We start from the raw sequence: 24,182 nt of genomic DNA on the forward strand, positions 1-24,182 counted from the left end.
ATCAGGGTCCGATAGATTGAGCCTCTGAGGTGCAGAGAAGTGATGTGAAGAGGTCACACCTGACATGGCATAACCCCCTCCGACACATCATCTCGTTCATCTTTCTCCCCTCATCTTATCGGTATGCTTTACTATGCTACTGCTCTACTCTGTTCTTCCACACTACACTCTTAGAAAAAAGAGTTTCAAAAGGGGTTTTCAGTTGTCCCCATAGGAGAACCCTTTTTGGTTCCAGGTAGAATGCTTTTTGGTTCCAGGTAGGACCCTTTTGAGTTCCATGTAGAACCCTCTGTAGAAAGGGCTATACATGGAACCCAAAAGGGTACTTCAAAGAGTTCTCCTATGGGGAAAGCCGAAGAACCCTTTAAGGTTCTAGATAGCACCTTTCTTTCTAAGAAAGATTCTTCTCCCTCCCTCCCTGTTTGAGTCTCTCAAATGTCATGTTGCCACGTGATTTACAGTGCCTTAAGGTCACTGTTGAAAAGAGACCATGACATATTTTAGATCCCCTCAGATAGACAAACATTACTACATACGGGCAATAAATTTCACTGACACTTATGGTAATGTTTTGTCAACAGATGCCAGAGCTGCAATGTCTTCACAACAACTAATTCCATGCACAAAAGACCTAAATATTGCTGGTGTTAATGCTGTGTGAATATAGGCCAACAACATATAAGTCCTCACACTTGAACCACTTTTCCCCCATATCAACAGTGTGGGTCTATTACAGACATGGGAAGACTTTGTGGTGTAAAAGAGCAAAGATCTGTGCAAATAATAACATGAACCTTATTATCATCTATAACCTAATTTTAACAGATATGTGCTATTTTCGATAGTGCCAAATAGATGGTTTGTAGATGTTCAGTAGATCAATTATCTATCAACATCATTTTAACTAACTATCCACTCTAACCATAGACCTAACCTTAACCCTTATCATAATGTTTATAATAATAAAAGTTCCAAACTAACTATTGAGACGAGATAGGCCTTTACCTTGCCACTGCCTGGACTCTCCACCATCACAAAAACGGACAGATTCTCACTATCTTTCCTGCCATCCACTTTTCTCTTTACCTAACTCTACCTTCATAATGAATGCAACCTATGTTAATTCAGATGATTTCATCACTTTGTCATGCTTATCGTAACATTTCCCAACAGATATGCCAATAAACTTCATATGTTACTACTGTGAACGCTATGGGGGTATAAAGTGCAAAAACAACAACGTATCACATTATCAACAACATACTATCATACGTAGGGAACCAGCCTATGGGAGTAGTAGAGAGTCTGTCTCGGTCGATGACAGGAAGAACACTGACCAATATAGATACACAGAAGTCCAAAGAGGACACTAGCTGTACAACAGTACTAAAGCTTATGATGTGTATGACCTGCTTACCTGGCTTCTTGGCTTCGGGCATAGCTGCGATAGTGTGTCTATCTCTTCCTCTGACTGTGTCTCCCTCCCTCCTTGTCTGTTAGTCTGTCTGCTTTTCCTCCTTCATCCCTTTTTATTCCCTCCTCCCTCTCCACTTCAGTCCCCCTCCCCAGGAAAAGGCTGTCAGATGACACCTAGAGGGGATCCAGGAGCTCTGAGGAAAGAAGGAAGGGGTAGAGGGTGAGAAGGAAAGAAAGACAGCATAGAGGTGAATGGGGGTTGGATGCAGTAATGAAGAGGACGACCCGGCTGGAAACTGTTAATTGGTTAACACGGTAGGGCGGGAGCCAGCCCATTAGCTAATTGATTGACACACCGATTAGCATTGATTGACAGGTTGATTGTCTGACTGTTCTCTATATCACTTTTGACTGTCTAACACAAGACACCTTAGGCAAGTTTCCATTGACCCAGGTTTATCCAACAAAATCAGTGGAGCGCCACCTGTTTAGTGAAGGGATACTTTTCCAACAGTCTTGAAGGAGTTCCCACATATGCTGAGCACTTGTTGGCTGCTTTTCCTTCACTCTGCAGTCCAACTCATCCCAAACCATCTCAATTGGGTTGAGGTTGTGTGAATGTGGAGGCCAGGTCATCTGATGCAGCACTCCATCACTCTCCTTCTTGGTCAAATAGCCCTTACACAGCCCGGAGGGGTGTTTTGGGTCATTGTCCTGTTGAAAAATAAATGGTAGGCCCACTAAGCGCAAACCAGATGGGATGGTGTATTGCTGCAGAATGCTGTGGTAGCCATGCTGGTTAAGTGTGCCTTGAATTCTAAATAAATCACTGTCGGTGTCACCAGCAAAGCTCCCCCACACCATCACACCTTCTCCTCCATGCTTCACGTTGGGAACCACACACGAGGAGATCATTCATTCACTTACTCTGCGTCTCACAAAGACACGGCGGTTGGAACCAAAAATCTCAAAATTTGGACTCATCAGACCAAAGGACAGATTTCCACTGGTCTAATGTCCTTTGCTCGCGGTCCGATTCACACAGTCTCCTTTGAACAGTTGATGTTGAGGTATGTCTGTTACTTGAACTCTGTGAAGCATTTATTTGGGTTGCAATCTGAGGTGCAGTTAACTCTAATAAACTTATCCTCTGCAGCAGAGGTAACTCTGGCTCTTCCTTTCCTGTGGCGGGTCCTCATGAGAGCCAGTTTCATCACAGCGCTTGATGGTTTTTGCAACTGCACTTGAAGAAACTTTCAAAGTTCTTGAAATGTTCTGGATTGACTGACCTTCATGTCTTAAAGTAATGATGGTCTGTCGCACACCTGTTAATTGAAATGCATTCCAGGTGACTACCTCATGAAGCTGGTTGAGAGAATGCCAAGAGTCTGCAAAGCTGTCATCAAGGCAAATGAGTGGCTACTTTGAAGAATCTCAAATGTAAAATATATTTTGATTTGTTTAACACTTTTTGGGTTACTAAATGATTCCATATGTATTATTTCATAGTTTTGATGTCTTCCCTATTATTCTACAAAATAGTAAAATAGTACAAATAAAGAAAACCCCTGGAATATTTTGTAACTTATTTTGAACATAATGTTTCTGCCACCGTATCTTACAGCAAAAAAGAGCTTCTGGATATCAGGACAGCGATCACTCACCTCGGATTAGACTAAGATTTTTTCTTCAACAAGCAGGACACACAGGATGTACTTCAGACACCGGACAAGGCCAAAATCTCCGTCATTGGCAAGAGAAAGAGACGCAGGTACAGAGGACACAGAGCAGGGTGCCTCGTAAGGATTCGTCGACGGCGAGTGGGAAATCTGCCTTTACCGTCAGTATTACTTGCCAACGTACAATCATTGGACAATAAATTAGACAAGGTACGATCACGAATATCCTATCAACGGAACATCAAAAACTGTAACGTCTTATGTTTCACCGAATCGTGGGTGAATGACGACATGGATATTCAGCTTGCGGGATATACGCTGCACCGGCTAGATATAACAGCACACTCCGGTAAGACGAGAGGGGGCGGTCTGTGCATATTTGTAAACAACAGCTGGTGCTCAAAATCTAAGGAAGTCTCTAGATTTTGCTCGCCTGAAGTAGAGTATCTCATGATAAGCTGTATACCACACTATTTGCCAAGAGAGTTTTCATCTATATTTTTCGTGGCTGTTTATTTACCACCACAGACGGATGCTGGCATTAAGACCGCACTCAGTCAGCTGTATAAGGAAATAAGCAAACAGGAAACCGCACACCCAGAGGCGGCGCTCCTAGTGGCCGGCTTAAATCAGTTTTACCTAATTTCTATCAGCATGTTAAATGCGCAACCAAAGGGAAAAAAATTCTAGATCACCTGTACTCCACACACAGAGACGCATACAAAGCTCTCCCTTGCCCTCCATTTGGCAAATCTGACCACAATTCTATCCTCCTGAATCCTGCTTATAAGCAAAAATTAAAGCAGGAAGCACCAGTGACTCGGTCAATAAAAAAGCGGTCAGATGAAGCAGATGCTAAACTACAGGACTGTTTTGCTAGCACAGACTGGAATATGTTCCGGGATTCTTTTGATGGCATTGAGGAGTACACGACATCAGTCACTGCCTTTATCAATAAGTTGATCGAGGACGCCGTCCCCACAGTGACAGTACACACATACCCCAACCAGAAGCCATTGATTAAAGGCAACATTCGCACTGAGCTAAAGGGTTGAGCCGCCGCTTTCAAGGTGCGGGACTCTAACCAGGAAAGCTTATAAGAAAACCTGGTATGCCCTCCGACAAACCATCAAACAGGCAAAGCGCCAATACAGGACTAAGATCGAATCGTACTACACCGGCTCCGACGCTCGTCTTTATGTGGCAGGGCCTGCAAACTATTACAGACTACAAAGGGAAACACAGCCGCGAGCTGCCCAGTGACACAAGCCTACCAGATGAGCTAAATCACTTCTATGCTCGCTTCAAGGCAAGCAACACTGAGGCATGCATGACAGCATCAGCTGTTCCGGACGACTGTGTGATCACGCTCTCCGTAGCCGACATGAGTAAGACCTTTAAACAGGTCAACATTCACAAGGCCGTGGGGCCAGACGGATTACCAGGACGTGTGCTCAGGGCATTTGCTAACCAACTGGCATGTCTCTTCACTGACATTTTCAACATGTCCCTGATTGAGTCTGTAATACCAACATGTTTCAAGCAGACCACCATAGTCCCTGTGCCCAAGAACACTAAGGTAACCCGCCTAAATGACCACTGACCCGTACCACTCACGTCCGTAGCCATGAAGTTCTTTGAAAGGCTGGCAATGGCTCATATTATCACCATTATCTCAGAAACCCTATACCCACACCAATATGCATACTGCCCAAACAGATCCACAGATGATGCCATCTCTATTGCACTCCACACTGCCCTTTCCCACCTGGACTACAGCTCAGCTTTCAATGCCATAGTGTCCTCAAAGCTCATCACTAAGTTAAGGATCCTGGGACTAAACACCTCCCTCTGCAACTGGATCCTGGACTTCCTGACGGGCCGCCCCCAGGTGGTGAGGGTAGGTAGCAACACATCCGCCACGCTGATCCTGAACACTGGAGTCCCTCAGGGGTGCGTGCTCAGTCCCCTCCTGTACTCCCAGTTCACCCACGACTGTGTGGCCAAGCACAACTCAAACACCATCATTAAGTTTGCAGATGACACAACAGTGGTAGGCCTATCACTGACAACGATGAGACAGTCTAAAGGGAGGAGGTCAGAGACCTGGCCGAGTGGTGCCAGAATAACAACGTACAGTGGATTGCAAAAGTATTCACCCCCCTTGGCATTTTTCCTATTTTGTTCAATTACAACTATGTAATTTAAATGGATTTTTATTTGGATTTCATGTAATGGACCTGAACTGCTACTATAGATCTGTCCCGAGAGGACTGAATGATCCATAGTAGAGGTTGACACTTGATTCTTTTAACACTAAAATTCTAATTTGAGATACATGTTAAGGACCATACACCAACTGGTGCACCCACTCTGATCTTCCAAGGTTCTTAACTTCTCAGTAGGGGCTCATAAGATATTAATGGGTGATTCCTCACAAACTACAACAAAAGGTGATTTCAGAGATTTCCACAAAATGTAATCCATAGAATGGTCTTTTGGAAGGATTGTTGACACCAATTGTTGCTTTGTAGCAGCTACAGATTAAACATGATGGAGTCTTAAAGGAGGCCTGGGTAAGGCCAAAATGTCATAAAATATTCCATATTCAATTAATTATTTCTCAATTATGCTTTAAGATAAACATTTCAAATATTGGTCAACAATCCTTACTCTGTGGATTAAATTACATGAAAATCTTATTTCGCTCTAGTTTCGTGATGCATACAGATTATTATTTTTGAAGGTCATTCTACAGTTTCACATGAAGGGACATGCTGTGTACATGGTGCTGATTGTCCTAAGAATAGTATGGAGGGGTGTACAGGGAGGCAGTACCATTGTCTGAGAGTGGTGACAGAGAGTAATGGGCAGCCCCAGCAAGAGGGAATGGATTCAAAGCAAGAATTTGAGAGAATCACATGGCAGGGGAGTTGCCATGTCCCATAAGGAACGCTCACACATTCAGACAGAAACAGGAATCCTGGGAAGGAAGGTAAAATTTACAGGTTTCAAGTGAAACAGGATGGTACATGACTACACTCCTGGGCCTTTTGCTCGTATTGAATGTGACAATGTGAGTGTATCTGTGTAGCCCATTTAGTAGAATTATGCTCGCCCTCACTCTCTGTCACAGCAAATAATATATTTGAAGTCCATAATATACATATCACGGATAACCCTAGGCCTATACATTATTTAGTAAAAGGGTAATATATTAAGACAGTGAAATGAAAACGCAAAGAACGGGAGCTCAACACATTGTGTTTTGAACAAGAGTAATCACGTGTTCTTCAATAAGTCACACGAACACTTTGTTTTTTATATTCGTTTGATGTTCTGCTTTTAGCTTCTGTGCGTCCTTTGTTGTGTTTTATCAAATTTCCCCTTTGGGAGATTAATAGAGTACTATCTTATCAAATTCCCCTTTGGGAGATTAATAAAGTACTATCTTATTTGACTTTTTTAAACATAATAAAAATGTTATTCAAATACACGCTAACCACACGTTTACAAAAATGCTTGCATCCTACATTGAGGAACTGTATTGTAATGACCTGACTAGATCATAAAAGAACAACTGTCCAGACAGAGGATTGAGTTTACAAATGGACGGTTTATTAAACCAACTTTACACAGGCTACTGTTTGGCCGTAGCCCACGCCAAATAAATGAGAGATAACCCACAAGCCAATCGTGACCTTCTCTTGTGAAGCCCAGACGTAAGAGAGAGAACAAAGGCAAAACCCGTTCTTAACTTCCAATGCTCCATCCCCCTGCCCAACCCCCCTCCACGCCACTCCGCCAACCACCACGATGCCCGGCATCAGAACATTCCAGGCATTCCCGTGATTGGCAGATAGCAGGTTGATTGACATGTCGGACCCCGCGAACACAACCACCTACTAGACTAACACATAACACACAGCTGTCTGTGCGGGTCGCTACACAGCCCCCCCACCACAAAGTCCCTCGTCCCCGAGGGAACAAACAAAGTCTCTGAAGCGACCCAGAGGTCTCCTTTGCCTGCGTGGCCGTGATGGTCGCAGAGTGCCCCTCTGGGAACCAGGGGATGAAGGCAGGGATATGGGGGACAAGGAAGCGGGAACGGGTAATACAGTCCGTGGCTCTGGGGAACCACGCAGTGACACAGGGGGGGAGACAGGGGGAGTGGGCTGTCTGGAGCCTTGTCTGCGGCACCTGGGGGTGGGTGCCTGGAGAATGGCATTGCCAGAGAGGGGAATTGTGGGGGTTCCTGGGGTTTGGGGAGAAGAGGCCCCTCTGTATGGGGCTAACCTGTCCCGGTGCAGTGCCACCTTTCTCCCCCTGGGAGGAAGCTGCACCCGGTAAACAACCTCCCCTACCCTCTCCAGGACACTGCAGGGTCCCACCCAGTGACTGTCTAACTTGGGGCATCTGCCTTTTTTCCTTAGCGGGCTGTAGACCCAGACCAGCTCCCCAGCCACAAAGTGCCTTCCCCGGGTGTGCACGTCATAGTTCCTCTTCTGCCTCACACCTGCATTCACCAGCTGCTCTCTGGCGAAGGTGTGGGCTGTCTCCAGGCGGTCCTGGAGTCTCCGGGCATACTCCGGCCCCGGGGGAACATGAGGGCTATCCAGGGGCCGACCAAACGCCATCTCCGCAGGGGTGCGGATCTCTCTCCCCAGCATGAGGAGGGCAGGCATGCAGGAGGTGGAGTCTTGGACAGCGGAGCGGCATGCCATGAGGACCATAGGCAGGTGCTTGTCCCAGTCACGCTGGTGTTTGGAAGAGACGATGGCCAGCTGCTGTCCAAGCGTTTTATTGAAGCGCTCCACAAGGCCATCACTTTGAGGATGGAGAGGAGTAGTGCGGGTCTTGTGCATACCCAGCCTCTCACACATGGTGGCGAACACACGGGACTCAAAGTTTCTGCCCTGGTCGCTGTGGATGGACTCCGCAGCTCCAAACCTGCTGAACATCCCCGCTGTCAGGGCGTCGACGATGGTCTCTGCCTCCTGGTCAGGCAGAGCATAGGCCTCGGGCCATTTTGTGAAATAGTCCATGGCCGTGAGCACCCAGCGGTTTCCACTGTCTGTGGTGGGGAACGGCCCAACTACATCCACTCCCACCCTCTCCATGGGAGCCCCCACTGGGAACTGTTGGAGCTGAGCATGAGAGCGGCCTGGGGGGCCCTTTCTCGCTGTGCAGTTGTCACAGCGGCGACAAAAGTCCTCCACATCCCTCTTGTGCTGCCCCCAGTAGAAGCCCTGACGGAGACGGCGCAGTGTTTTTGTGACCCCAAAGTGTCCAGTCCCCACCCCGCCATGAGTACTCTGGAGCACAGCCTCCCGCAATGCTTTTGGGACCACCACCTACCACCTCTCCTCTCCCGTAGCTGACTCCTTCCATGCCCGCTGTAGCACGTCATCAGCCAGCCGCAGTCTCTCAAACTTTGACCACAACCCTTTGGTCGCGAGTGAGAGCGCTGTCACCTCTTCCCATGGTGGCCTCACCTGTGCCTCTACCCACTGTAGCACTGGCTGTAGGTCTGTGTCCCGTCCCTGCTGCTGCCGCCATTCAGCCACGTCGACAGTCTGCAGCTCACAGCAGACAGGCCCGCTCGCCCGACACACTGTGGCACAGACCCCCTCTGCACACAGCTCTCTCTCCCGTCCCTCTCTCCGTTCACAGTGGCGGCAGCCGTCTGCAGTACAGGGCCGACGGGACATGGCGTCGGCGTTGGAGTGGCGTGCCCCTGCCCTGTGCACCACCGTGAAGTCATACGGCTGAAGCTCCTCCAACCAGCGTGCCACCTGCCCCTCTGGCTCTCTGAAAGACAAGAGCCACTGGAGAGCAGAGTGGTCAGTCCTTACAGTAAAGGGCAGACCACCCAGGTAGTAGTTGAAGTGTTTGACGGAAGCCACAACAGCCAAGAGCTCCCGCCGGGTGACACAGTAGCGGCGCTCATGTTTGTCAAATGTTTTGCTGAAGTACGCCACCACTCTCTCCCCCTCTGGCCCCACCTGGGCCAGCACCCCACCCATGCCCACATTGCTCGCGTCTGTGTCCAGGATAAAGGGCAAGGTGAGGTCAGGGGGGGGCGAGCACGGGGGCCTCGACCAGTGCACGTTTGAGGGTGTTGAACGCCTCCTCACACTCCACTGTCCAAGTGAAAGCCTTGTCCTTCGGCAGCAGGCGGTTCAGTGGAGCAGCAACGCTTGAGAAGCCCCGTACAAACCTCCTGTAGTACGAGGCCAGGCCCAGGAAGCTCTTCAGCTGACGCTGGTCGGTGGGGGTGGGCCAGTCTCTGACAGCCCTTACCTTGTCCTCCATGGTGCTGATCCTCTCCTTCCCCACTCGGTGGCCCAAGAAGGACACCTCTCTCCTCATAAAGTGGCACTTCTCGGGGTGGAGCTTCAGACCTGCGGCAGCCACCCTCTCCAGCACACGCCGTAGCGCCCCCAGGGCTGACTGGAAGGAGCTGCCATGGGCCAGGATGTCATCGAGGTATACCAGACACTGCTGTCGGGGGATGCCATCCAGCACCCTGTCCATCAAACGCTCAAAAGTAGCTGGAGCGTTGCACAGGCCAAAGCACAGGACCTTGAACTGCCAGTGTCCTCTGTTAGTGGAGAATGCAGTTTTGGCTCTGGCCTCTGGGGAGAGGGGCACCTGCCAGTAGCCACTGCGGAGGTCTAGTGAGGAGAACCAGGAGGACCCCCTAACCAGGTCCAACGACTCATCGATAAGTGGTATGGGGTATGAGTCCTTCCTGGTTACCTCATTCAGTCGCCTGTAGTCCGCACAGAACCTCAGCTTGCCCCCCTTCTTCGGAACCATGACGACTGGCGCCGCCCAGGGGCTGTCTGAGGGCTCAATGAAGTCTGCCCGCTGCATCTCCAACACAGCCTTGTCTGCCGCCTCCTGACGTGCCAGCGGGATACGGCGGGGACGCATCTTGATGGGTCGAGCATCACCTGTGTCGATCTCATGCTGCACCAGATGAGTCTGACCCACCTCTTCCTCACTCAGCGCAAAGCTGTCTCTGAATTCAAACAGCAACTGCCACAACCGTTCCTGCTGCTCGGGGTCAAGACCAACACAGTTCCTCTCCCATATCTCCCTCACTGCAGACAGTGTCCTCTCCTCTCCCATCTGGGGTAGCTGGGCCGGGGGGGCGCGACCTGGGCTCACAGAGGGCTGTGTCATGGAGGTAGCTGGGGGAATGTAACACACCGCAGTAGGTGACAGGGGGGCTGGGGAAAAGTCACACACATCTGTGGGGGAGGGGGGGCAGCCATGAGTCTCTGCTGCTTTAACTGTTGGAGTAAAGGGTTTGTTGGGTTGAGTGATTGCGACATTAGGGGGGGCCATGGTGACTTCCGGCCCTCCCTGGAAGCTCAGTGTGCCCCTATTTAGGTCTAACTGGCAGCCTGTGCTCCTAAGAAAGTCCAACCCCAGGATACAAGGGTCCTGCACAGCCGCCACCCACACAGGATGAGGCACAGTCCTGCCCCCTACTGTCAGAGTCATTATTCCCTTCCCTTTCATGGGTGCCAGCTCACCTGTGACTGTGCGGAGCTGCACAGTTGTAGGCTCACACTGAGTCCAACCTGGCACAATATCCGGCCTCACCAGGGTTACTGTGGACCCAGTGTCCACCAGGGAATAGTGGACAGGGAATAATAAACCGTCCATTCGTAAACTCAATCCCACTTCTGACACCAATGTAATGACCTGACTAGATCATAAAAGAACAACTGTCCAGACAGAGGATTGAGTTTACGAATGGACGGTTTATTAAACCAACTTTACACAGGCTTTTTATTTTTTTTAATGACCTGACTAGATCATAGAGGAACAATTGTCCAGACAGAGGCTTGAGTTTAAGGTTTATTAACCTAACTTCACACAGGCTACTGTTTGGCCGTAGCCCACGCCAAATAAATGAAGCGCAACCTATAAAACAACCTTGACCTTCTCTTGTGAAGGCCAGACGTAAGAGAGAGAACAATGGCTAAACCTGGTTTTAACTTACAATGCTCCATCCCCCTGCCCAACCCCCCTCCACGCCACTCCGCCTACCACCAGGAAGCCCGGCATCAGAACATTCCAGGCATTCCCGTGATTGGCAGATAGCAGCTTGATTGGCATGTCGGACCCCGCGAACACTGGGTACTGGTAACTAATAGCCTAACACATAGCTGGGTACACAACCAACTAATAGCCCAACACATAACTGTCTGTGCGTGTCGCTACAATATATAATTTCTGACGTTTAGGCCTAAGCATTATTGAATTGTGTCGTTTGTGAGGGTTGGCGTTTCACACCTGAGTCACCAAAGAGTAGGTCTACCTTTCGTTTTTCAATCTCCCGTTTTAGACATTTCAACAGTCCTGCATGAAGTTTGCTATCAACGCTACTCTATCGCCACCTGCAGTTTACTATAGGTTGGTGCTCGTTCTCCAGTGTACTACGTCATCGCGTAACATTGTAGTTCTATGTTTACTTTGAAGCACGGTCCGACAAAATGGCTTCAGTACAACGGTCGTTTTTGTTACTGTCAATTATTCCCACAATACTTATTTTGTGTGCTGATTTTGCGTGTTGCAACACTGGCAGAAAGGTATGTCAAAACCACTTTTTTATTTTCTTTGCCAATATCTAATTCCATTAACTTAGACAACTAGTGTGCTTGCTGTTAGCTCTTGCTAACCGTCCGACCTTAGCTAACTAGCCAAATGAGTTAATGAAGACAACGCATGAATGCAAAACAGGTGTTTAATATGCATCAAATACAGCGTTACTTACTGTGCAGATAATGTTTTCACCAACGTCTATCAAACACGTAACGTTGGCTAAGTAGGCAACAAAATTAGCGTTACAGTAACGCTAGCTAGATTGATATTATGTTGTTTAGCTAGCCGTAGTTAGTTAGCTAGCTATCTAGGTGGCTGGCTTTGACAGCCTTGGTGGTGGTGCTCAATTTATGTCACGCCATGGTAGTCATTTGTAATATTGCACGGATGTGTTCAACACACACGCACTGTAAATCAAGCCAATAAGAATTCGAATCAATACCACTATGTTTGAATGGCAGGACCAATTTGTGGAAATGTCATCTTACATCCTGAACTGCTCATTGTAAAGTGTTCCCAGGGTAGATATCTCTATTACAGCATCCAATGGAGCCCTAGCTAGCTAACTGCACTTTTTGCTCCTTCTTGCTGCAGCACTTCTGTTGAAAAATGCAGTAAGTAAAACTGCTAGCCAGAATAATTTCCGATCCTACGCTTGTTTACATCTGCGTTGGGGTCGGATAGTTTCGATCCTTGTTTAGGTTAATACACCACGGGGGATGAGAAAATGCGTTACACATAAAACATGTCCCATTATCCCAACTGTCACACCGAGAAGAATGAAGTACTGCTAAGGATAGTGGTCGCAGTCTGCGGTTCTGAAACACATCAGTGCCTGTTGAATTGGCGCCTTTTCCTAGACCATGTTGCAATGTGCATAATAGCAAAGTAAACCATCATATTGGTGTTGAGAACAATGCGGCTGAGGCAGCAGCGGAGTTAGGAGAGGAGAAAACAGCACTTGCCTTAATTGTCTAAGAAAAATGAGGAGAGAGGAAACGCAAGATTAATTAGGTCTATAATCAATAGCCTAACTGTTAAATGTAAGACAGATTCTGCTTCTGTTGCCTATTTGAGTGTTTAGTTGATAGCCTACTGATTCTGTGAGCACCAACAGTCACAAATTCTGCTGTTTTTAATCTTTCCTATGCTGTAATAAAGGCTTTACACTTTTTTAAAAATTAGACCAGCCGCTCTGGTATTATTTATAATTTATTTAGTGTTTGCACTGTTCCAGATTATTATTATTATGATCAACCTTATAATAATATGTCATTATCATTAGTAGGCATAGTATAGCAACCTTGTATAACCACCATCAAGCTGTAGGCCACAGAGTGCATCCTGTTTAGTCTTAATACCATCACTTACTGAGGCCTATATTTCAATACTTATATAGGCTACTGCATCACTCAATCATTTATCCGTTCATGTCATCACACAGCAATGGAATCAAGCATTTTAGTTTTAAAATAAAATAACAAGCAATGATTTAATTAATAATTAGCGTAAACAATAAATAGGCCTAAACTGTTTCATTTCGGAAATTGCATTCATAAATTATTTTAGTCTTTGCTGTAATAAAGGCTTTACAAAAAACATTACAACAGACTCTAATTTATTTAGTGTTTACATTGTTCGAAACGGTCAGAAAAATTATATTGTAGTCTAATAGCACCTGTTTGGCACACACAGGACTAATATGCAAGCAGCGCTTGCTCCATACCATCTTTTTCTTGATCTCCAGTATTTTCCACAACTAGCTAAATCTATTCCACACATCTGGCTTACCCTTTACCTCCTGCGCAACCAGTAAACATTCCCCTGCTTCAAGTTTGTCACGTCCTCTGCATTCATTTTTCTGTCACATGTGCTAAGGTGTACAGAGTTTGTTATAACCAATTTATTGATGTGATTATGATATGCTATAGGTCAGGCCCTATTGGTCACGTGCATGCGAAGCATACATGTGTCACATAAAGAGAGCACAGGTTGAGGGAATAGGGATAGTTTTTCCTAAACAAATTAGGAATTTCGGTAACAGAACTTTTCAGTCAGAAATGGCTGTAATTATGTTGCAGCTTCAGCAACACAGACATTGCTATACACACTGATGTTCTGTGGTGGTCTCTGCAGCAGGGAGGAGAGAGAGACAACGGGTGCTAGTCACACAGTCATTCGCTGTCTCTTTTTTTTTGTAACACAGAGCAGCAAATCTGAGCCAGGCCGCACAATCAAATCAATTGCGGTCGGACTCCCTCTAGTCATTTGTGTCTTAACTATTTCATCAAACAGTTTGCTTAAAGCATCAGACAGGCTCTGTGCATATAGTTGAAACACATAGGATGTGTCAATCGATTGGTCGAAAGAACAGAAAACTATTGGTCGACCAATATATTTTTTTTGTCGGGGACACAACAAAGGAGCTGATTGGCTGACAGACACTGCCATTAAAAAATAGATTCTCGGTCTAACATTTGGGATAATTGGACAATTCGTAGTACAGCACAATTCTGTGGATTGAGGTACATTTTCCAAGCCATATCTCGCTCCAGCTCCGCGGTGTCTTAATCTAAACAGGAAGCTTGTCCAACCACAGTGTACCTGTAAGCAAGAGTCGGGAATCTATTCTTTCTAGTAAAACTGCATCTATTTCCTTCTCCACAGACTGGTGATGGACTGGACACAGACTTCAGTGGATTCTCTGTCCCTTTTGAGCATTCCTTTGAAGTTGGTGAGTATGTATTGTCTAACTGTGATACGTTATTCTTCAAAGTTCCATTTACCAAATGAAGGAGATATCGAGGTCACAATTTTGGTGCTCATCGTGTGTTGTTATACCATTTCTTTCTTTCAGATGATGTGTCCCGGTTCCGTATGCGTGGAGCTCTGCAGTTAAGGGGTGGGAGGGAGACCAGTGTGTCCCTCTCCCAGAGCCAGCTATCAGAGGAGGACAGGAACACTCTGAAGGTGGGAGAGGAAGGTAGAGGCAGATGTGGTTTGGAGTTTACTGTCAGCAGTCGGGATTTTGTTCTGAATCGGTATTCCTCCTGTCCCTCTGACACAGGAAGTGGCTGTTGTGGATGGTCTGTACAAAATCCGAGTGCCCAGAGTGTCTTTGACAGACAGGCAGACAGAGCGCCAGATGGATGGCTACCTGACGGCGTTCGTCAGAGCGGTATGTGTGTCTCACCCTCATAGCAAGCTGAAATTAAAAAGACCTCATTGGCATTTTCTTTTGTAAACATATTGAAAACATATCTGTTTCTTCTCTGTCTCCCTCAGTGCTCTTTAGTTGAGTCCCACCTCAGCGATGTCATCACCCTCCACACTGATGTCTCTGGCTACCTCATCGGTGTTTCCATAGTGACCATTCCAGGCGCGTGTCGGGGGACAGAGGTGGAGGACGAAGTTGATCTGGAAGCCTTTAACACTACGCTGACCATCATAGCGCCTACCAATGCACCCCAGTGAGTCATCGGTCCTTATTGATGTTCTGGTCACAGAAATATGGTTCTGGCTCTATCAAATCTTCATTTGATTTGATTTTATAACTCTTTTGGGTCGACTTCAACCTTTATCTTTCTCTGTCTAACAATATCCTTCATCATCCTCTCCCCCAGGCCGGAGACTGCTCTATTTATTGAGCACATGGACATAGAACATGAAAAGAGAGGCAAGCCACAGGAGCAGAAATCCTTCTTTGCCAAATATGTAAGTGTGCATAGACATCTGTGGTTTGTGTCCTGCACTATGTCATTATGACCGTCTATTGGGTCTATCCCTGGGCTCTTCAAGTCTTTTAAACTCTGCTCTGCTGTTTAGTCTTGAGCTGCTCTGTTCCGTTATATATACACTAAGTGTACGAAACATTTGGAACACCTGCTCTTTCCATGACAGACTGACCAGGCGAATCCAGGTGTAAGCGTTGATCCTTTATTGATGTCACTTGTTAAATCCAATTCAATCAGTGTAGATTTTTTTATTTCACCTTTATTTAACCAGGTAGGCAAATTGAGAACACGTTCTCATTTACAATTGCGACCTGGCCAAGATAAAGCAAAGCAGTTCGACACATACAACAACACATAGTTACACATGAAGGGGAGGAGACAGGTTAAAGAAGGATTTTTAAGCCTCGAGACAATTGAGACATGGATTGTGTATGTGTGCCGTTCAGAGGGTATATGGGCAAGACAAAAGATTTAAGTGCCTTTGAACAGGGTATGTAGGTGCCAGGTGTACCGGTTTGTGTCAAGAAATGTAACGCTGCTGGATTTGTCCGCTCTCAACACTTTCCCGTGTGTATCAACAATGGTCCACCACCCAAAGGACATCAACGCTTTCGACACCTTGTAGATAGGGCTGTGGCGGTAATGAAATGTCACACGCCGGTGATTGTCAAGCAAATAACTGCTGGTCTCACAGTAATTTACCGTTAATTAACAAACACATTTAGCATCTCCTGTCTTCCACACATAGCCTACAAGCCACTGATGGAGATCTTTGGAACATCTACATTTTAAAAAGTCTAAATCCATGTAATATAGCCTACACCATCTCAATAAATCCATTATTTATTTTAGACAGGTCTAAAGAAACATGATATGAAGAAAATGTGGTCTATTTCAGAACAGGCTAGCATACTCTGAGTGTTAGTCCCTTGATCTAGCTATGCCATATGGCTGTGGGCTGCACTAGTTCATTTAGCAGACAAGATTTGCTTAGAATTCTGTGGCATTATTTTATAATATGAAGAATACAATTGAACATGGTTGAATAAAATAGAAAGGATATTTTGATTTGAGGGAGTGCACACATATTCTGTGTTGAGCAATTAACAAAGAAACAGGTACTCCTATATGCTTAATTTAGAGATATTCATGTAACTTTAGTTGTGATACAAATGTTGGGCTATATGTTTTGATTTGTAATACATTCTATGGCTACATGATGCGACTGTAATGATGATTTGAAAAAAGTCGCATGAAAGGCATGAGCTCTGCTTTGTTTCTTGCGCAGGTTGTACACATCAGTCTCTCATTCACAATTTGACAAGCACTTGATAATGCCTTGAATTCTCTGGCGGCATCCCCTTTGTGTGGCCGTATTGCTCCTAAAAAAATCCATGCCATTGCCACCAGTGGCCGTTGTGCCCTAGGGCTGAATATAATAATTATAATTCCCTTCTCCCGGCTGCATGATCCAAAGCACCTCTCACTCAAATGGCTCTCCGTCACGTGATCATGTCTTTCTCACAGGCTACAAGTGAAGACAGACACTTCGGGGACGCCCCTGTGCGCGTCCTTATCCAATTCCGAGGTGCATATTGAAGATATTGAAAGTACTGTCCACATTTACTTTTCTTCAGCCAACAAGATGAGAAGGCCTAACAAATAGCAAAAGCACTCGACTATGTCAATCTACCATCCCCCATAGTACAAAAATTGACCTATTCTGTGCGAGAAATAAATATTCCAAAAATAGTCTGGAACAGTTGTGGGATGGGATAGATCCCAAATTAATACCACCACTAGCATCAAAAAACATTTTTTAAGCGATGAAGCTGACACAACAGATCAGAACGTTTAGTTTAAAATGTTGCTAAATTATTAGGCATTTCTTCACATTATAAGCGCAGCAATGCGCACATGGCTGTAGGCAAAAAGTGCGGATGTCCATTAGTGGGAAACATCATTCTCAAAGGTGACCGCAAATGCGATTATGCATGTAATGCTTTTATATATATATCTATATATATATCTATATATAAAGGTGTATTTTTATGGTGAAAATTGTCTTCCTCAAACTTGACTCGCATGCTGCGTATGTATGCCATTTAGGCTCTGAACCCGTTGTAAAGCTGATTTAATATGCCTAATTTTAAGAAGTTATTTTGCCACTTTTGATGTGGTTTGTATCACAACTAAACATATAGGCCAGGCTACATGAGGTGTGCGACTATGATTTGAAAAAGTCGCCCAAAAAAGGCAGGCGCTGTTTCTTTCCTTACTGCACACAAGCTGGGCATCATTCACAAGTGATAGGCTAATATTGTCACCCATCAGACTATTCTTGATATATTCTTGTCTTTACATAACTCAATTCCACATATTATTTAGTATTTGATTTAGAATGTACAATTATTCACCTGTTTTGTAGGCTACTAATGATCAGCAGCAGCATCAGAGCTTGGAGAAGCCTAATTACCGTGACTAAACGATCACATGGAATTTGACTGTAATCATGACTCGTGATCGCTGGTGTGGCAGTAATACGGTCACCGTAACAGCCCTACTTGTAGAGTCCATGTCCCGATGAATTGAGGCTGTTCGGAGGGCAAAGAGGGGGGTGCAACTGAATATTAGGAAGGTGTTCCTAAGTTTGGTATACTCAGTGTATATCTGCATGTTCTTAGGTGTTTTTTTTTTGTCTAACCCTAGCCAATCTGGATATGTCCTGTCCTGAGGGGTATGCTACGATTTGAAGCTACTCAGTGTTATCTAAAGCTAGCCAGCTTCAGTTAGCTTCACATTCCAGCTCAGGCTTTATCTGTACTACGAAGGTTGATATTGGTTGTCCGCCTGTCGCTAACTCTACGTACTTTAACACACAAAGTTGTCTTCCTCAAACAAAGGGGATGGTGATGCAATCTTTGCGAGAGGGAGGGAATCTGATTGCGTTGGTCGTCAACTCGCAGCTCAGACACTTAAAACCTCTCTAGGGTATGTGGGACGGTAGCGTCCCACCTCGTCAACAGCCAGTGAAACTGCAGGGCGCCAAATTCAAAACAACAGAAATCCCATTATTTAAATTCCTCAAGCAAGTATTTCACACCATTTTAAAGCTACACTTGTTGTAAATCCAGCCAAAGTGTCCGATTTCAAAAAGATTTTACGACGAAACCACACCAAACGATTATGTTAGGTATGAGCAAAGTCACAGAAAAAGACAGCCATTTTTCCAGCTATAGAGAGCAGTAACAAAAAGCAGAAATATAGATAAAATTAATCACTAACCTTTGATAATCTTCATCAGATGACACTCATAGGACGTCATGTTACACAATACATGTATTTTTTGTTCGGTAAAGTTCATATTTATATCCAAAAATCTGAGTTTAGGCAAGACGCTACTGTATCACTTGGCAAAAAGCCTGAGAAAATGCAGAGCGCCAAATTAAAATTAATTACTATGAAAATTACTACTATAAAATCAAACCTTCATTAAATCACACATGAAAGATACCAAATTAAAGCTACACTGGTTGTGAATCCAGCCAACATGTCAAAATTCAAATAGGCCTTTCAGCGAAAGCATACGATGCTATTATCTGAGCATAGCACTTATAGTAAACAAAAGAGAGAAAACATTTCAACCCAGCAGGCGCAACACAAAACACAGAAATAAAAATATAATTCATGCCTTTGACGAGCTTCTGCTGTTGGCACTCCAATATGTCCCATAAACATCACAAATGGTCCTTTTGTTTGATTAATTCCGTCGATATATATCCAAAATGTCCATTTATTTGGCGCATTTGATCCAGAAAAAAACGGTTCCAACTTGCTCAAACGTGACGACAAAATATCTCAAAGGTTACCTGTAAACTTTGCCAAAAAATGTCAAACTACTTTTATAATACAACTTTAGGTATTTTTTAACGTTAATAATTGATCAAATTGAAGACGGGATGATATGTGTTCAATACAGGATTAAAACGATATGTAGCATGCCTTCTGTTTGATTGAAGTGCATGTCCAGGACACCTGGAGTGCCTCGACTTCAAGATGGCATTATTTCTTCATTACACAAAGGAATAACCTCAACCTATTTCTCAGGACTGTTGACATCTAGTGGAAACCGTAGGAACTGCAAGCAATTCGCTTAGAAATCTAGTTTCCCAATGAAAACTCATTGAAAAGACACTGACCTCAAAAAAAAAAAAAACATCTGAATGGTTTGTCCTCGGGGTTTCGCTAAATAAGTTCTGTTATACTCACAGACATGATTCAAACAGTTTTAGAAACTTCAGAGTGTTTTCTATCCAAATCTACTAATAATATGCATATCTTATCTTCTGGGGATGAGTAACTGGCAGTTGAATTTGGGTATGCTTTTCATCCAAACGTGAAAATGCTGCCCCCTACCCTAGAGAAGTTAATTCAGGATAAATTGAGTTAGCCCTGGGTTAACCTTGAATGGGAGCAGGGTAGTTCTGATGGATTTGTTGCCATAGAAATGTACCTGGCTAAAAGGTGAGCCACTTCCGTGGTATCAGTTATCCCGAGTTTAACTCAGTTGACCAACGTTACCTCACTAACTGCACAAACCGCGTTCATAGTATAGGGCTCTGTGCTGTGTTGTTTTATGTGTTGTGCTTCCATTGCTGTGTTTGATTTAATCAGTGCTGTTGTCTGAGTCTGTGTTGCTGATTGTGACTGTGTCATTTGTTGACTCAGTGCTGTGCTGTGCTGTGCCGTTTGTTGACTTAGTGCTATGCTGTACTGTGTTCCAGTGGTATTTGATTCTGGGAGGTGCAATCTTCCTCATGGCCAGCAGTTCGGCACAACCCTCAGCAGGGGGAGCCGAAGAGCAGCAGAGCTGATTCCCACTCAAGTACTGTTCTCACTTTGGCTCATTCAGCAACTCACTCTGGGCTGTTAGCCTATGTCTGTGCCGCGCTCAGTTTCTCTTCTGCTTCTTGCAAGCTTATGTATATACAGTGGGGAGAGCAAGTATTTGATACACTGCCGATTTTGCAGGTTTTCCTACTTACAAAGCATGTAGAGATCTGTAATTTCTATCATAGATACACTTCAACTGTGAGAGAAATCACATTGTATGATTTTTAAGTAATTCATTTGCATTTTATTGCATGACATAAGTATTTGATACATCAGAAAAGCAGAACTTAATATTTGGTACAGAAACCTTTGTTTGTAATTACAGAGATCATACGTTTCCTGTAGTTCTTGACCAGGTTTGCACACACTGCAGCGCGGGTTTTGGTCCACTCCTCCATACAGACCTTCTCCAGATCCTTCATGTTTCGGGGCTGTCGTTGGGCAATATGGACTTTCAGCTCCCTCCAAAGATTTTCTATTGGGTTCAGGTCTGGAGACTGGCTAGGCCACTCCAGGACCTTGAGATGCTTCTTACGGAGCCACTCCTTAGTTGCCCTGGCTGTGTGTTTCGGGTCGTTGTCATGCTGGAAGACCCAGCCACAACCCATCTTCAATGCTCTTACTGAGGGAAGGAGGTTGTTGGCCAAGATCTCGCGATACATGGCCCCATCCATCCTCCCCTCAATACGGTGCAGTCGTCCTGTCCCCTTTGCAGAAAAGCATCCCCAAAGAATGATGTTTCCACCTCCATGCTTCACGGTTGGGATGATGTTCTTGGGGTTGTACTTATCCTTCTTCTTCCTCCAAACACGGCGAGTGGAGTTTAGACCAAAAAGCTCTATTTTTGTCTCATCAGACCACATGACCTTCTCCCATTCCTCCTCTGGATCATCCAGATGGTCATTGGCAAACTTCAGACGGGCCTGGACATGCGCTGGCTTGATCAGGGGGACCTTGCGTGCGCTGCAGGATTTTAATCCATGACGGCGTAGTGTGTTACTAATGGTTTTCTTTGAGACTGTGGTCCCAGCTCTCTTCAGGTCATTGACCAGGTCCTGCCGTGTAGTTCTGGGCTGATCCCTCACCTTCCTCATGATCATTGATGCCCCACGAGGTGAGATCTTGCATGGAGCTCCAGACCGAAGGTGATTGACCGTCATCTTGAACTTCTTCCATTTTCTAATAATTGCGCCAACAGTTGTTGCCTTCTCACCAAGCTGCTTGCCTATTGTCCTGTAGCCCATCCCAGCCTTGTGCAGGTCTACAATTTTATCCCTGATGTCCTTACACAGCTCTCTGGTCTTGGCCATTGTGGAGAGGTTGGAGTCTGTTTGATTGAGTGTGTGGACAGGTGTCTTTTATACAGGTAACGAGTTCAAACAGGTGCAGTTAATACAGGTAATGAGTGGAGAACAGGAGGGCTTCTTAAAGAAAAACTAACAGGTCTGTGAGAGCCGGAATTCTTACTGGTTGGTAGGTGATCAAATACTTATGTCATGCAATAAAATGCAAATTAATTACTTAAAAATCATACAATGTGATTTGTTTTAGATTCCATCTCTCACAGTTGAAGTGTACCTATGATAAAAAATTACAGACCTCTACATGCTTTGTAAGTAGGAAAACCTGCAAAATCGGCAGTGTATCAAATACTTGTTCTCCCCACTGTATGTGTTATACTGTTATGTATATATGTGTTATACTGTTCACTGATTTGATTAACGCTAACATTTTTCACTAATCATTTTTCCTGTTTGTCCCTCCCCTCCTGTCCTTGTCATTCAAGGTCAATGCTAATGATCCAGTGCTAATGATCAGGTTTTTTTTTGTCACTGCAGACCTTTAATTAATCCAGGTGTGTCCCATTGATTAGTAATGAGCTAAAGCACTCTGGTAAAATAGGATTGGACAACATACACACCTTCATTGCTAGTGGATTAGATTATCACAGTTTAAGTATCCAAAGTCACCGCAGTCATTTTGTGCCTCCTTCTTTTACACACTTGTCATTGGCATTGACAATTTCACTTCACTGTTCACCTCACTCTCTGTCGTTGGGCATTGAACAGGATGAAACTGTGGGACTGTTGTGCAGGAGAAGCATCACTAATCACAGCTTGTAGTCCTACCCTGAGTTAGATTAACATCTTGTATCATTTGATAATAACATGAACATCTGCCTCCCTCTCTCCAGTGGATGTACATTGTTCCCCTCGTTCTCTTCCTGATGATGTCAGGAGCTCAGGATCAGTCCGGGGGTGGAGCAGCTAATGGAGGAGGCCGATGATCGCCATGCCAACATGATTTATGTGGAGCAGTTTCTTCTACTTGTAAATAGTTATGTAGAGAAATGCACACCATTCAACACACTGTTACACATAGACTAATATGGACAGATGAGCTAACCTTGAGAACATATGTCATGAACTTCATTTTTTATATTGAAGTGATGGGGAAAATAAAATATTTATTACTACCTGATAACTGTGTCTGTCTGACTATGGTATTGATAGCCACTAGCCAGTATGATGCCGCTGGATATGTATTCAAGAGTGGGGTGGGTGGGGGACGCTGAGTAAAGAGAGAAATGGGAGTTGTTTTCAGTCTTCTCTACTCCACTAGATGTCCTCTTTCTCTGCCCATCCAGAATGATGCCTTATTAAAGATTCGTTCAACGTTAACGCAATTCGATGGAGGATGACAAAGGGAAATTGACACTTTCGTGAACATGTCACCATGGACAATATTTGCAGCATTTTGTTAGTGGTAATTCTTAAAAGTACATTGTGTAATAGCTGTAGACAGTAGTGTAATAAGGTGTTTATTATGTGTTTAGCTATTGCAGTGTCAGAGAACTGTCATTCAGATCACATACCCTGTCCTGCCATTAATCTCTATTTTATTGCATGGCTTGACTGGCACGCATATTCAAGCGGGCACTTCAAAGCAGTCTTGCTTCACAGTCAAATAATACAGTGTTGCCAGGACCCTCTCCTCAAATTTCTTCTCTGATCTGTTACTCTGTCCCTGCTCGTGAAAATCCTTCTGCTGTCCATCTTCTATTCAATTCTCTGCCTGGCTTTCTGGTACTGCCTTTAATCCCATCTCATCTTTACTGAATTATAAGCCATAGTTTCACTCTGTCTCAGTGTCTTACCACCCTTCTCTCTGTCTGTCTCTACCACCCTTATCCCCCTGTGTCTCTCTACAACCCTTCTCCCTCTGACTCTACCCTTCTCCTTCTGTCTCTACCACTCTTCCCCCTCTCGGTCTCTACCCTTCTCACTCTTTGTCTGTTTTCCAATCACACTTCTCCTCTCCCTCATATTTATAAGAATGAGTCAGGCTAGGGGGATTGTAGAATGCCAGCAGTATAGCTTTAGAGACAGAATGTTCTGGAACCCCTGTGTCAACATGGGCCACCCCTCGTCAGTCACCCTCAACATTCATTTGTCTGTTTTTAGTCTATGTACACAGCTGTGAGGTGTAGCCCCTTATTTTCAGAGGCTCAGTGTTGAGCTCCATCGCTTTAGTGTCCTCTGCCCCTCACCTCACATCACCAGCTACCACTTTGGTCCTACAAACACACAGCACTATGTTAGGCTCTGCCCTGAAACCTTTAACCTCAACCTTATCCCCATGTTCCTCCCACCTCGCTCTGTTGACTTGAGAAAGGAAGGGATGAGGCGACGAGGACAGCTGAAGGAAAAAGGAGAGCTTGAATGGAAGAAGGGAGAGCGCGACAAAGTAATTTGTTAGTTAAAAGATATGCCACTGTGTCAGGTAGGAAGGCATATGACAATAGAAAACACTCAAGCAACGTGGGGAAAGTTATATC

General features: G+C 45.0%; 1 protein-coding gene across 2 annotated transcripts; it reads left to right on the forward strand.

The window, feature by feature from the left end:
- Nucleotides 1-11,568: 11,568 nt before the first annotated feature.
- Nucleotides 11,569-22,828, forward strand: LOC129833448 (ER membrane protein complex subunit 10-like). 2 transcript variants are annotated; one of them, XM_055898067.1, is made up of 8 exons: nt 11,569-11,704; nt 14,385-14,451; nt 14,575-14,687; nt 14,785-14,895; nt 15,003-15,187; nt 15,341-15,431; nt 20,236-20,336; nt 22,539-22,629. In XM_055898067.1, the coding sequence occupies exons 1-7, from the start codon at nt 11,609-11,611 to the stop codon at nt 20,323-20,325; spliced, it is 753 nt and encodes a 250-aa protein (XP_055754042.1). In that variant the 5' UTR covers nt 11,569-11,608; the 3' UTR covers nt 20,326-20,336; nt 22,539-22,629. The 2 variants fall into 2 exon arrangements, with proteins under 2 accessions (XP_055754042.1, XP_055754041.1); XM_055898066.1 differs by lacking the exon at nt 20,236-20,336 and having other exon boundaries at nt 22,539-22,828.
- The last annotated feature ends 1,354 nt before the right edge of the window (nt 22,829-24,182 follow it).

This window comes from Salvelinus fontinalis, chromosome 34 (genome assembly GCF_029448725.1).
Source record: "Salvelinus fontinalis isolate EN_2023a chromosome 34, ASM2944872v1, whole genome shotgun sequence".
Lineage (NCBI taxonomy): Eukaryota > Metazoa > Chordata > Actinopteri > Salmoniformes > Salmonidae > Salvelinus > Salvelinus fontinalis.

What these genes read in the sequence shown, in the direction of transcription:
- LOC129833448 (XM_055898066.1), top strand. Translation starts at nt 11,609, where the DNA reads ATGGCTTCAGTACAACGGTCGTTTTTGTTACTGTCAATTATTCCCACA. An exon ending in TGAGCATTCCTTTGAAGTTG is followed by an intron (nt 14,452 to 14,574) that starts GTGAGTATGTAT and finishes TCTTTCTTTCAG; the next exon opens with ATGATGTGTCCCGGTTCCGT. An exon ending in GCGCCTACCAATGCACCCCA is followed by an intron (nt 15,188 to 15,340) that starts GTGAGTCATCGG and finishes CCTCTCCCCCAG; the next exon opens with GCCGGAGACTGCTCTATTTA.